At 43.4% G+C, this 14,354-nt stretch overlaps 1 protein-coding gene across 3 annotated transcripts in view; it reads right to left on the reverse strand.

The window, feature by feature from the left end:
• Positions 1 to 14,354, reverse strand: part of TMEM182 (transmembrane protein 182) — a 50,123-nt gene that overhangs the window by 18,308 nt on the left and 17,461 nt on the right. For 2 of the 3 annotated variants that reach the window (XM_005899939.3, XM_070379864.1), the window contains exon 4: positions 1,167 to 1,304. The exons of the other annotated variant lie outside the window; for it this stretch is intronic. In XM_005899939.3, the coding sequence (XP_005900001.1) occupies positions 1,167 to 1,304 (138 nt within the window). The remainder of the gene's footprint in view (positions 1 to 1,166; positions 1,305 to 14,354) is intronic. 3 annotated transcript variants of the gene reach the window in all.

A 14,354-nucleotide genomic window follows, 5' to 3' on the forward strand; every position in this document is an offset into this window, starting at 1 on the left:
TTTTTTCCTGGAATTCTCTTGTTTTTTCTATGATTCAGTGGATGTTGGCAATTTGACCCCTGATTCTTCTACCTTTTCTAAATCCAGCTTGAACATCTGGAATTTCATGGTTCACGTACTGTTGAAGCCTGGCTTGGAGAATTTTGAGCATTACTTTGCCAGTATGTGAGATGAGTGCAATTGTGCGGTAGTTTGAGCATTCTTTGGCATTGCCTTTCTTTGGGATTGGAATGAAAACTGACCTTTTCCAGTCCTGTGGCCACTGCTGAGTTTTCCAAATTTGCTGGCATATTGAGTGCAGCACTTTCACAGCATCATCTTTTAGGATTTGAATAAGGGATTTGGTCTAATAGAATTATGAGGTATAGAGTTATTTTTCTATTTGTACTATGATCATTTCAGTGGGACTTAGAAGGACTGGTGGACTTTCCTGGTGGCTCAGATGGTAAAGTGTCTGCCTACAATGCAGGAGACCTGGGTTCGATCCCTGTGTCAGGAAGATGCTCTGGAGAAGGAAATGGCAACCCATTCCAGTACTCTTACCTGGAAAATCCCATGGACAGAGGAACCTGGTAGGCCACAGTCCATGGGGTTGCAAAGAGTCGGACACGACTGAGCAACTTCCCTTAGAAGGACTAGTTGGAAAGCTATTTTAGTTTAAAATAACTATTTTATTTTAAATGCAGGTTTTATAGAGAAGGTGCTTAGATAACACATATGAACCACAGTTATGAAAATGGAATGATGATGTTGTAGAAAAAATTGATTTTCAGCTGAGATAAACAAATCATGAGGATTTGTAATATCGTAACAGGCTATCTTCTTAGGCACACACAAGAGGCTTCACATACATCCAGATGTTATACACAGATGTGTTGTGACTCCCATTTTACAGGTGGAACTTTAACAGGACAAGGGAGATTAAAAGACTCTTACAGCAGAGCTTCCCTGCCTATTGTCTTCATTCACAGAACCTGGATACAATGAGCAAATGGAAAACACAAAGTCCCTGGAAAAGTGTGTGCCGTCCAGGCAGCACTCAGGAAATATTGTATGTGCATATTAGCATATTACTAACTCCTAGAAGTCTCACCTGTGAAACCAGAACTGGAGAATACAAAGACGTATTCCACGGCTAGAAATCACAGCCTTCACGCTGGACGTACCTGCGGCAATGTAGGCGCCTCCCCCGGCTTTGTAGAGAAGGTGGCTGGTGAAGGGTGCTGCGCAGATGATCAGAAAGCTTGCAGTCACCACGGCGACCACCCCCAGAAGCATCAGGACTGCCCAGAAGCCGCGGTAAACTGCAGGTCCCAGGAGAAAAGGAGAAGAGTCAGGCACGCTTAGATCGTGAACACGGCAGACTGTCGCACAGTAAGTTTCTCTCTTCTCTGTGTTTCTAATTTCAGCCCCAGCACTGCTGGGCAGCCTCCCAGGCTGTGGTCCTGAGTTATCTTTGAAACGAAGCCTCACCAGATGACTTTGGATTCAATGATGCCGGACTTCTATCAACACAAGCTTGGTATTTACACCACGCACAAGCTTAATATACTCTGGGAGCTCTTTTTCTGACCAGCTTATCCATTTAGAAATGGGAACACTCAGAGTTCTAGAAAGACTCCTCTTGAGCAAATTCCCAGATGGGTCACACACAGGAGTTTACACCAAATGGACAAAGACATGAAAACGCATTCACATCCACAAACACTGCCTCTTACTTCCTGCCAAGATGATGCTTATACTGCAGTGATCCCTGAGAAGCTGGTAACAGTCCCCCCAGTTTCCTAACAAAATAGTGGGCTCTTATTTAGATTGTGACTCTATTGGAAAATAGTCTTAAGGTAATAAAAATGACAAGTAAAGCCAAAAAATAAAAAGGTTTGTATAGACTGAGATTTAAAATAAGATATTTTTAAGACTCACTACTTTCTATTAATATTTGTTCTTAGAAAGATTTAAAATGAAAAGTTATAATGGTCTCTTAGTCAAGGGTCAGTAAGTCTGAATTAATGGATGCAGCTGGTGATAAATAGTAGATTTGGTGACATATAGTAATCGAATAAAGAGGAATTCTAATGATCATTTTTGAGTGGGATCATTACTGATCCACTAAACAAATTCATCATTTCCCAAAGGCTAAAACACAAAAACAAATTCCTACATGTGTAAATGAGGGAAAGCGTAGCACCACATACTGGGGAAATTATACTTTTTTTATGAAAATACAGAAACTTCATAAGAAAGTAAAGAATGATTTTTTCTCAACAAGCCCACCTGGCCAAAAAAAAAACATATATATATATATATATATATATATATATATATATATATAAGTCAACTGGAATCTTTAAGAGGAAAGAGGATGGGAAGATGGAATATTGAGGAGAGGAGCCACTGCAGTTAAACAGGAAAAGGAAGTTTACATTTTGTGTGAGTAACTGGGTTTTGAAGGCAAGAACACAAGGGCAGGCTTTCACCTCACACGCCGATGTGTCTCGTGGGGCATGCTGCTGAGTTGACTGTGTAAGGAGGCACTCTGTGGTTGTATTCCAGCTCTTCGGGGCACAGAGCAGGAAACTATTGGTCGACTTGACTGTAGAAAGTAAGATGGAAGGCTTTGAGACAAACCTTTGCCTTCCCTGTCCGACCAGAGTTACTAGGTAACAGAGGAGCCTCACAGCTTACACTTTCATGCACCTCCTTTACTGCACTATTAGGAGGTGGTTCGGTGGCAAGCGGGGTGTAAATGTCGATAAGCGGTGGTCCGGGGAAAGTGGAGCATGGCAAATTATAAAGCATAGTACAGTAGAGAAACACAGCTTTTGGAATCAGAATGACTTGAGTATTCACCACTTACAGTTACTTAAACTTAGGTGTTAGTCACCCCACATCCTGTCCAGTGAGCTCAGGAAGTTAGTGACCCATAGGACACGTTCTGTACACACACAAAAACAATAATTTGTGGACCTAGCTTGACCATGCAGAGACAAGAATACTCGCCTGCTCAACCTTGAGGAGGAACTGCTGATGGAAGCATGACATCTATTCGAGAAAAACAAAGAAGCTCTTCTCCCCCTCCCCGCTTCTCCTTTGATTATGAAACTGTAGCCCAGTAAGTTCCAGGGTACTGCATTTCTCACTTGTCTGCTTATAAAGCTCACAACTAACCTATTCTAAGAAATCACTTCTTATCTGTCACTTTGCCTCTTGCTGAACTCTTTTCTGCACTGAGACTGAGTGCTCTGGGTACCGGAGCTCTTTGGAGCCCCTAAAATGACTCCTAACGATATCAGAGGGACTGCAAGAGAGAGAAAGCATCTGGTGAGGGTGAGAGCAAAAGAGAGCCAGAGGGAAATGGGGGGTAAATGCCCCCAGGAACTGCTGACCCTGAGACCCGCTACTTCCTGCCCTGGTTTGCTCTAGCACAACCGCCTGACTTTGGATTCTCAGTCCCTGGGAAAATGCAGGAGCAACAGACTGGTACTTCTTGCACGGGGTCGTGGCTGCCCAGAGAGTTGTGACCATACAGACACAGCTTCCAAGTGAACTTCCTTAGGGCAATCACCACAGCCTTTATTTCTGCCCGCGCTTCAGTGTTCCGAAGTGCGCAACTCTCAGCCTATTTCAGAATTTCTTGGAACTTCCTGTTTCTTAGCTAATTATATTACCTAGTTTGCATATGTGGCACACTTTGATTCCAGAATGGAAATGTTTGGTTGTAATGAAGAATCATCTCGGAATTGTGTAGTTCCTTCACTGTCTGAAGTAAAACTGAGGCGATCCGAGAATTTTCAACATGAAGTGAATTACACTGCATGTGTTTTGAGCGATTACTAGCTGTGTGACTCCGATAGAACACAGTTTTCTAAACCAGAAAGCACTATCCTTCAAATAAGTTTATAGGGAGGATTGAAAACATACATGAAAAGTAGTTACATGCAGTAAAGAATCAAAAATATTTGTTCCTACTATTATTTTTACATGCTTTGTCATAAAATGCTCTTATCAACAATGTAGTTAGTATTTAAAAGATATCTATTAACCTCATGGATCTAGGATAGGGCAAACTTTCAGTTCTAGTTCACTAAAAAGTTTAAAGAATGTTCTTGTTTGGTTAGTGATTTATATATTGTTTAAGACTCCTGCTGCTGCTGCTAAATCGCTTCAGTCATGTCCAACTCTTCGCAACCCCATGGATTGCAGCCCACCAGGCTCCTCCGTCCATGGGATTTTCCAGGCAAGAGTACTGGAGTGGGGTGTCATTGCCTTTTCCGGTTTAAGACTCCTAGATCTTGAATGTATCTCTGAGAATACTTAATCTGTTTCCTTGTTCTTAATATGAGCCCATAAAAACTGCAAGTTCTGTCTCTGAAAGCTCTGAACTGTGCCAAGTGAAAACATCTCTAAAAATCCATTTCTACCATTAAACACAATTCAAAGCTCAACTTAAATGATATTGAATTTCTATTAATTCCTTAGAACATGAAGCAAGATATACAATATGAATAGATTTACATGTAATCTACATCATCACAATTGGGATTAATTAAAGGAAAGCCTCATCTGAATCAATCTGTGAGAGGCCAGAACTAACTACTATATTCAAAGAAATGAAGTTCTGTTAATTCTAAATGAATTGGTGAACAAACCTAACAAAGTGGTCCTTGGTTGGGTGTTGTAATGAGGAGGAGGATGAATAATTAACAACAGACGTTGTTGTTAAATAACTAACAACAGACGTTACAGAAATGGCTCTCCTGAAGTACTCAGTTTATTTTCCTAAATCGATTAAACTTTCACACTACAGTATTACTTTCACGGGCTTCCCTGGTGGTTCAGATGGTAAAGAATCCATTTGCTAGTGCAGGAGACTCAGGTTTAATCCCTGGGTCGGGAAGATCCCCTGGAGAAGGAAATGGCAACCCACTCCAGTATTCTTGCCTGGAGAATCCCAGGGACAGAGGAGCCTGGCAGGCTACTGTCCATTGGGCCGCAAAGAGTTGGACACGACTGAGCAACTTAACACACACACATCATTCCTGTAGATGGACAGCAAATGAACTGGCAGAAGAAAGGACAGACCAAGGCAAACAAGTGAAGCAGTTACTACAGCCTCCAGGTGGGGGCTGCGGCTGGGTGGGGACAGGGGAGGGCGGCAGAGGTACCCTGAGCTTTAGTGATTCTGCTGTTGGGGCGGTGAGAGTCCAGCAGGACAAAGGCTGTCTTTATGGCTGTGGTCTGTACCCCACACAGGCTGTTCAGTTAAGGTATCAAGACACCTCGACTGGGTTTTGTAATATTTTAATTTACACAACAAACCCTCTTGCATACAGAGTGCAGAGAGGGGAAAGTCAATCCAAATGATCAGGATTCCAAATCTATAGTGTTTTGATTAATTATTCTGTTGTGTCTATAAAAATGTAAATATTGTCTTTGCAGTTTCAACATAAACTTTAGTGGTGTTCATTTTCCAAAGCTTGCGGTCTTGCCTCAGACACCTCACGAAGCTAGTTCAGAAAGCCAGTCCTGTGTTTCGACACATCCTGGAGCACAGACAGTGTGAAGTTGCTATAAGCCGTTCTCAACAAGCCAAAAAAAAGCACTGCCACCCCCTCCCCATCCTCGTCGGCAAATGAGGGCCCGCGGCATATGCTGCGGTAGCTTCGGGCAAGCCGCTTCTGCTGCTCAGGCCAGCAAGCCGGCCCTGCATCTCCACACACCACTTGCCTTGGCGACGTCGGGCGGGTCTAAAAATACAGAGACGCCGGCACAGGAGTGGAAAGACAGGCTGCCCGGTGCGGCTGTGTCTGAGCGCCACAGCGGAGGACGTGCCAAGTCACGTGCTCTGCCCAGGCCGTGGATTTTCAGGACAAAGAGAACACTGAGAGGCCCGACAGTGTATTTACTTTCCTCTTGTAAACCTGGCTGCGAAGGAATAGCTGAGAGGCAGAAGGTGCCTCGGAGGGTGGGGCCCCTGCCACCCCGCTGGTGGCGGCTGTGACCTTGGGAAAGGCCCCGACACCAACCCTGAGGAGCGTGGCTTCTCTCACCAGGAGAGCTGGGGCACACCCACGGTCGCTAGTCACTGTCTGGGCTGCTCTTCTGGCATCCTCAAGGTGGTGGTAGGGAGGAAGCCAAGGTTCTCAAAAGCCAGGTGAAGGACATCAGAACAAGCCATCCCCACACATGCCAGGCTGGTACCAGGGTTACTGTGAGCTGGGGTCAAGTGGGAGCCAATGCACACAGAATCAACACACACTTGCAGGAATTTTCCTTCTCTGACGGGAGGAAGGAGAAACTTCGGAGAAATGAGGAGGCGTTTTACGGTCACGAAAAAGACATGCAAGTCAGCATAACGATGGGTCTTCAGACAAACCTACCAAAACAACCCATCTCTTCCGTTAGTTTCTCTCATATACTTCTCCTGGTCACTTTCCCACAATTTACAACCCAGGCTCAAATTTCTTTTTCCTTTGTCTTGTCACATCTCCACGTTCATCACTCTGCTAAAAAGATATGTAAGTTTCCAGGCCTACCAGCTTCTTCAGGTCTCGCCTTTCTACGCAGGCCTCCGTGCCCACACGTAATCGTCAAGCTTTCCTCTGTCAATCTGTCTTTTCTGTCTCTATAATGTGATAACACGGACAGCCATCCCACCACGCCCTTAAGAAGACTGAAAAAGCTAATGCAGGTCAGCGTGGAGAGGAGCCTGGCCTGACACTCTGTCAGAGTTCCCGAAGCCTGCCCATCACTGGACAGCACTCTGCACTGTCCTTCTTTACAGTCCCACATCCACTGCTGGCCGGGGCCCTCCTGCAGGGCAAAGACTCAGTCTGGCCCATCTTTCCTACTCTAGGGAAAGCTTTATACCTGACACGCAATGGACGCTCAACAAAATGCGAATAAGCGGATGATTGCTAACTTATCACTCAGGCCCCACTGAAATCTCAATATATACAGTCAAGGTTGGTGAGATATTTAATGACCATGGGAAAGAATGAAGCACACTCATTCACAATGGCAACCACTCGATGGTCTTGGCCTCTGATCACGATGACTGGAGGGGGCCACTATCACTGGAATCACTACTAGGGAGAAGTGGGCACAGGAAGAGAAGAGCTGAGCAATCAAGTGGGGAGATGTGAACACCTAGATGCTAGGAGCCCCAAGGACCATGTCACTGTCCTTCCTACACTCCTCAACACCCAGGGCACAGAAATGATCAAGAACACTGGGAACTTCTGTAGGTGACCCTGCCGAACTCTAACAATGCCAGCAGAGAGACAGATTTCCTCATTAATGGATTCCCTCTTAAAAAGTCAGGTCTACTCCTGAGAAGACCTGCTGTCCTTCATATTGAGCCAGAAAAGGAACAATCTTAGGATCCCTTTATTCACATACTTTTAAAACATTAAATATGAACCTGTTTACCCAAAGCTTTGGGCAGACAATTGAAAATAAGTATAGCAAATCCTTGCTTACTTGATGGTGAATATTCTGTTGCAAGTTTCTTAGGACCCCTGAGCCCATATCTTTCAGATGATTTGCCTCCAAAAATCTGTAATACCCTAGACACACATTTCTCTGAGGAATTTTATGGGCTTTTGTCACAACTGTACATCCAGGAATCTTTCTGTAAGGGAGTTGACTCAAAAGTAGTTTCTCTACTTCTTTCTAAGAAAAGTTAGTTTAGGAATTGCACAGCACTAAAATGATTTGATATTTCTCCTCTATTTTTATCATAAAATACCAACAAAAGAAGCGATTAACAATTGAATTAAATTCCACTTTTTCTGTCACCCACGCTCAAACCCAGACTAAGAAATCTACTGTGTACCGGGCACTGTGCTAGGTAAGTACATACTGGTGGTGTGCCATGAAAAATGTCCAACATGTGCCACCAAGCAGTCTCCTGGGAGTGAAAGCCACAGTCAGATGACTGCAGCTGTGCCAAGTGCAAGGCAGGATCCCGTGGTATACCGCCCAGGAAAAAACAAGGGCACGTGACCCAGTCTCGGCATATGACAGAAGGTTCCTTGGAGGAAGTGCCTCTTAAACGGGAGAGCAGGAATACAAGACATGGAGGCAGAGAGCAGAAAGCATGAACAAAAATCAAGGAAGAAAGTGCTGTGTGCAGGGAGCTTAGTGTGAGCGCACAAAGAGGGAAAGTGCTGGGGAAGTGGTGAGAGAGACGGCAGGAGGGAGGTCACAAGTGTCCTTGTAGAGCACGGCTGTTCACCAGGAGAACACTTCAGCCCACGTTACACGAAACTTTCCCTACAAACAATACAAAAAGTCATTGACAAACTTAAATTAAAACAGGTGTTTTATCCATCAGATCAGTCGCTCAGCCGTGTCCGACTCTTTGCGACCCCATGAATCACAGCACACCAGGCCTCCCTGTCCATCACCAACTCCCAGAGTTCACTGAGACTCACGTCCATCAAGTCAGTGACGCCATCCGGCCATCTCATCCTCTGTAGTTTTAATCTATCAATAATCACACCATTGGCAAAAAGTTTGCAGTCTGGTTTCGGGGCGTTGTTCAGAGAGAAAGAGAAACAAAGGCGGTAAAACACAAACTCCCTTCTCTTTATTTTATACATTTACATTTTCTTGATTTTTTTAAAAGGGTAAAATACTTAGAGATTAAGGCACCCCAAAAGGTCTAACAATACTTCATGGAAACTAGCCTGTCTTATGAGTAAAATGTAATGGCGAGAGCCCTTATCAAGCACCTGTAATAACAAAAGGGAGTTTAAAAGTTTCTAGGAAGAAAATAAAGGAATAGAGTTGAGAGCGCCCGTTGGCTACTGCGGTGGGAGGGCCCTGAAAGCAAGCAGGGGCCGGTCCCCGTCAGCGAACACCTTGGAAGAGTAGCTGGCCAACTTGGAACCCAGACCTGCACGGTTTGGGATGTGAACCCGCAAGGGAGGAGTGCTAGCTCGCAGGTGTGAAATGACTATCTCCTGGGGACAGACAAGATGGCTTGTGTCCCTGGCAGGGGAAGCCTGCCTCATTCACTCCAAAACAAACTCTCACACTTTGCTTATTCACCAACAGACTGAGAGTCACAATTTCTCCACTGGTCTTCACTGTTCAAAGTCAGCATTCACCAAGGATCTAAACCCCTCTCCCCATCTCTCAGTGACTAGGCCTCTTCTAGGGTTCAGTCTGAAGGAACGGGGCAGAAATGCCTATTGGCTCCCCTGAGTCTTCTCCGACTTATCATCTATTTGCTACGTGCTTTGAGAAGTGATCACTATCCAGCCTCCCTGGTTTTCTGTTTGTTTCCTGATGATAAAAAAAGGTAGACCAGCAGTCTCAGGAGTCACTTCCAACTTCCCTGGTTAGAGTTTCAACATGTGAATAGTCAATATTTCCGTTTGATAATGAGCTGCATAGACCGAACTTCCAACTCTTCACTAGAGAAGACCAGCCTTCTGAAACTGCACGTTAGGCAGAAAACCATTGAAAAGATCAAACACAGCATTCCCATAGCTACTTTGTACATGGTGTAGTGGGGGATCTGGTCTTATTTATTTATTTTCAGTGATAAGATACATCTTTGGAAGACTTCCCTCTGGAGCTCCTCAACGCAGCAAGCGATGAGAGCAAATGCCCTTCATATTGTGTTGCAACAGCTGTTGCTTTGGGAACAAGTGAACACTTTGCTTTCCATAAGATGTGTCACTTCCCTTAACAACACTAGATCAATGCTCTATCATGGCCACATGCAGTCTTGGAGCAATGAATCTGAGTCCTAGACAAAGCACTTTATAAAAATCAGTCATGTTTTAAAATAACTACATTTAAAAATCACTTGAGTTTTATTTCTATAACCCCAAACTTGTTTGTAAAGAGCAATAAAGAGTAAAAAAGAAAAGAAAAAAACTCACATTGAGTCACCATACCAAAACTAAATACAGTAGAACTCACCAATTCTCTCCTAAATAACAAATAGATTTTGTTTTAAACTATATATTGCTTGTTAGAAAAATAAGGCATAATTCCCCTTACAGTGTTATCAAGAAGGTGACTATGGAAATGGAGGCAGCTCACTGCAGAGCTGAACTCTGAGTTGAGAAACCCAAATGCTCTCGGTTTCCTTGGCTTTGAAAAGGCAGCAATGAATTCTACTTACTTATGGTCTCAGGATCCAGGGAGGCAGTATTTATAAAATAAAGTAGGTGGGTTTGTTCAATGACTGCACGTAATAGGAGCTTGTCACAGGAAATGGAACAAGTCATTTTGTTGTGATAGTAAAGATTTTTATATTTTTCTTCTTTATATTTGTCAGTAGATTAGTAGGTATTAATACGCAGAAACAAGACATATGGATATCAGTGAACAACTTTGAAGCAATGATGATGGTGTCTTTGAGCAATTAACAGCTGCAATAATTGATAAACTCACTGGATCTAATTAATTCCTCATGTCAGCACTGAAATTTATCAAGCAAGACTTACATGTATCATTCATATGCTTTCATTTAAAGGTAAAAGAAAGAAAAGAGAGATTACACAAAATGTGATGTATGTGTTAAAGGGGATATAAGGGTTGTGAGCCTGAGAAGAAATAAATCTAGATTGCAAAACACGAGGTCAAGTTGTTGTGGACAGCCTGCTCAATTCAAGGGTCAGACCTCCATCCACACCTCACTCTACTTTCAGGCAGCACTTGGCCAAGCGTATCACTCTCTTCTCTTAGAAAGCTCCCTTTCTGGTTTGCAGAACACCACACTCTCCTGGTTTTCTTCCCTCTTCCCTTGCTGACCATCCCCAGTCTCCTCTGTGGGTCTCTCCTCTTCTTCCTGACTTCTGAACAACAGATCATCTTAGGGCTCTGACTTCGGACCAACCTCCTTTCTCTCTATCTCACTCTCCAAATGGTCTTATTTTTCTTCATGGTTTAAATACACCCCCAAGCAATGTCTCCCAAATGCACACTTTCTGCCCAAAGGGCCACTTTTAACTCCAAACTCTGGAACCCCAAAGCCTACATAATATCTCCACTAGGTGTCCTGAATTCAACATGTCCAAAAACTACCCAAGCTTCCTCTTAGCAATCTATCTCACCCTTCCCCATCACTAAAAATAACAGCTTCATCCCTCCAGTTGCTAAGAAAGTGTCCTCATTCACTCTGCTCTTTCCCTCACACCTCACACCAGGCCATCAGTGAATCCGGTCAGCTGTGCCTTCGGAATGTAACTAGATAAAGTGAACTTCTGCTTCCAGGAAGATGAAGCACACGTATCTTCCCCTATTGCTTCTTTTAGTCACCCTGAAAATCCCTGGTGATCATCTATGAAACAAACAGAAGAGGCAGAAAGATGGGAGAGAAGAAGAAGGCCGACAGGGAAACCTGGAGTCCAAGGAATGATGTGATGGTGAGTTCAGGTTTTCTTTTCGCTCATTCATCCAATACTTAGAGCACAGGGAGCCAGCAACTGGGAAACAGCAAGGGCCACAGCAGCAGACCAGCCCTCTGCTAGGGTCATGGCAAAGAAGGAAGGGAGGCGAGGCTTTTATCACCACCAGGCAGTAACATTCACCGCATGTGGAAAAGCAAGCAACCCAGAAATGCCAACAATCACAGTCAAAAAACTTTCCAACAAAAATAGTTTGCTTTTATCCCTGGGTCGGGAAGATCCCCTGAAGAAGGAAATGGCAATCCACTCCAGTATTCTTGCCTGGGAAATCCCATGGACAGAGGAGCCTGGTGGGCTACAGTCCATGGGGTCACAAAAGAGTGGGACACAACTAAGCAACTAAACCACCACCACCACCAAAGAACCAGGTAAGGGACTGCCTATCAAAGCAAGAAACTTTTGGAAAATAACCACTTGACACAAGTCAAACACCACAGAGGACTTCTCTGATGGTTCAGTGGTTAAGAATCCTCCTGCCAATGCAGGGGACATGGGTTCAATCCCTGGTCCAGGAAGATTCCACATGGCGCCCGTTTACCACAACTACTGAGTCTGCACCCCAGAACCCACAAGCCACAAGTACTGACCCCATGTGCTGCAACTATTAAAGCCCACGCACCCTAAAGCCCGTGCTCTGCAACAAGAGAAGCCACCACAGTGAGAAGCCTGCACACCACAACTAGAAAATAGCAGTCCGCTTGAGGCAACTAGAGAAAGCCCAAGCGCAGCAATGAAGGGCCAGTGCAGTCAAAAATAAAATAATTTCTTTAAAAAAAAAAACCACAGAATAAAATGTTGGCCCCAACCCCACTCTGATCAGCAAAGACCCAGAGGGGAACCTAGTTTTTGACTCCCGAGAAGCTGTAGTAAGGTACCCTCTCCCTTCCACTCACATGCAAGGATGTGGAAGACAAAGCTGAATGTGGGGTCAAGACTTTGATTTCCGTGGAGTAAATGGGGCCACCATTCACAGTGAAAGTGGAGACCACGTCGGGACCCCTGCAAGGTGGAAATTAGATATCCCTCCCCCTGGGGCGATACGAGAGGAGGCCAGTGGAGATTTAGGACTTTTCCCACCAACCACAGTAATGAGGCCTCCTTTGCAAACCTATCATGTAAGTGGAAATCATGGTTAAAGTTGTAATGATTCAGTCCTGCCCCTCCTGGTCAGGATGGCATCAACAGAAGCATAGTGGGAAGCCAGAACTTTCACTATGCCCCAGAAGTACCAAGGAGGGCTCCTCCTTATGTCAACACAGTCTAAATGGGGAACCTGAAATTCCATCCCACCCGATTTTATTGAGGCAGTGCCCACCCCTCCCCTGCAGGAGCAGTGTCAAAAAAGCCAAAAAAAAAAAAAAAAAAAAAAAGACGATCTCGCATTTACTAACATAATATGTCCAAATCCCTGGCTTCATTTTTTTTTCATAATTCTTTTTTATTTTTTAAATTGTGAAAATACGATGACACATTTATAGGAGATTTGGAAAATACAGAACAAAGTTACATAGAGTTTCACTATATATTACAATTGTTTAAAGTAGATAAATTAAGATTTCTTAGTTGGAGTTTCAATATCAAACTCTCAGAAGTTAACTGAATGAATGTACAGAGAAGTAGAAGAATATAGTATACCTGAAGAGCATTATGAACCAATTTGACATAATTAAGATTTATACAATTTTCATACAACAGTAGGATACAAATTCTATTCAAGTTTCCATAGACTTTAAACTAGGAGACACTGGAATATATCCAGAGACTTAAGACCAGGTGCAACAGACATTTAATTTCCAAACACATGGGACTTTTTAAAAGTATCTTTGATGTTAATCTCTCATTTAAATGCTTTCTTCTCTGCAATCACCCTCTGTGTTTTTTCAGTCTTCTAACTTTATTAGGTTTTCAATGGCGAAATCAAAGATCTGGCTTCACTTTTAAATGAGGTCCTACCAAGAACCAGAAAAATCTCAACTTCAATGGAAAAGATCACTCAGTAGATGGCAATGAAGACAGAGATGTTAGAATTATCTAAGAAGGACTTTGAGCGACTCATGATAAAAATGCCTCAAAGAGTAAACATGTACATGCTTGACCCAAATTGAAGAGAAAACAAAAGTTACTGGCAAATAAATGAAAGATATAAAAAGAACCAAAAGGAAAATTTAGAAATGAAAAACATCGTAGCCCCAAATAAAAATGCAGTGGACGATCTAGACAGTCAAATGGCGCAGAGAAGAGATATGCTCTAAAAAAAACTCCAGATAATTCTAACGGAATGAAATTTTAAAAAATCCAAGTAACCCTTAGAAAGGCAAGGTAAAGAAAAGAGAAATGAAAAACAGAGAGAACAAACAGAAAATGAAAATTAAAATGACAGGCTTAAGATCAGTAAGAACGTTAAGTAAAAATAGTATGAAAAACAGTAGAAATGTTAGTCGCTCAGTCATTCTAACTCTTGCAGCCCCATGGACTAGCCTGCCAGGCTCCTCTGTTCATAGAGTTCCCCAGGCAAGGATACTGGAGTGGGTTGCCATTCCCTTCTCTAGTGGAACTTCCCGATCCAGGGATCAAACCCGGGTCTCCTAAGTTGCAGGCAGATTCTTTACCATCTGAGCCACCAAGGAAGCCCCATACACTGTAAGTGTGGACTTTGCCTTAATGTGTATGTACATAGCAACAGAGTATTAGACTATGCGGGACAAAAACTGATAGAACTTAAAAGAGAAGAGGATAAGAAAGATACACTGTTAAATTGGGAGACTTAAACACCTCTCTATCAGAATGGACAGATCCATCTGGCAGAAAATCAGAAAGGACACAGCCAGGCTCAACAAGGTCATCAATCAACTGGATACACAGTTGAAACCCTGGAACAACATGGGTTGGAACTGCATGGGTCCACTGATATGTGGAATTTTT

The sequence above is a fragment of the Bos mutus genome, chromosome 11, assembly GCF_027580195.1.
Source record: "Bos mutus isolate GX-2022 chromosome 11, NWIPB_WYAK_1.1, whole genome shotgun sequence".
In the NCBI taxonomy this organism is placed as follows: domain Eukaryota; kingdom Metazoa; phylum Chordata; class Mammalia; order Artiodactyla; family Bovidae; genus Bos; species Bos mutus.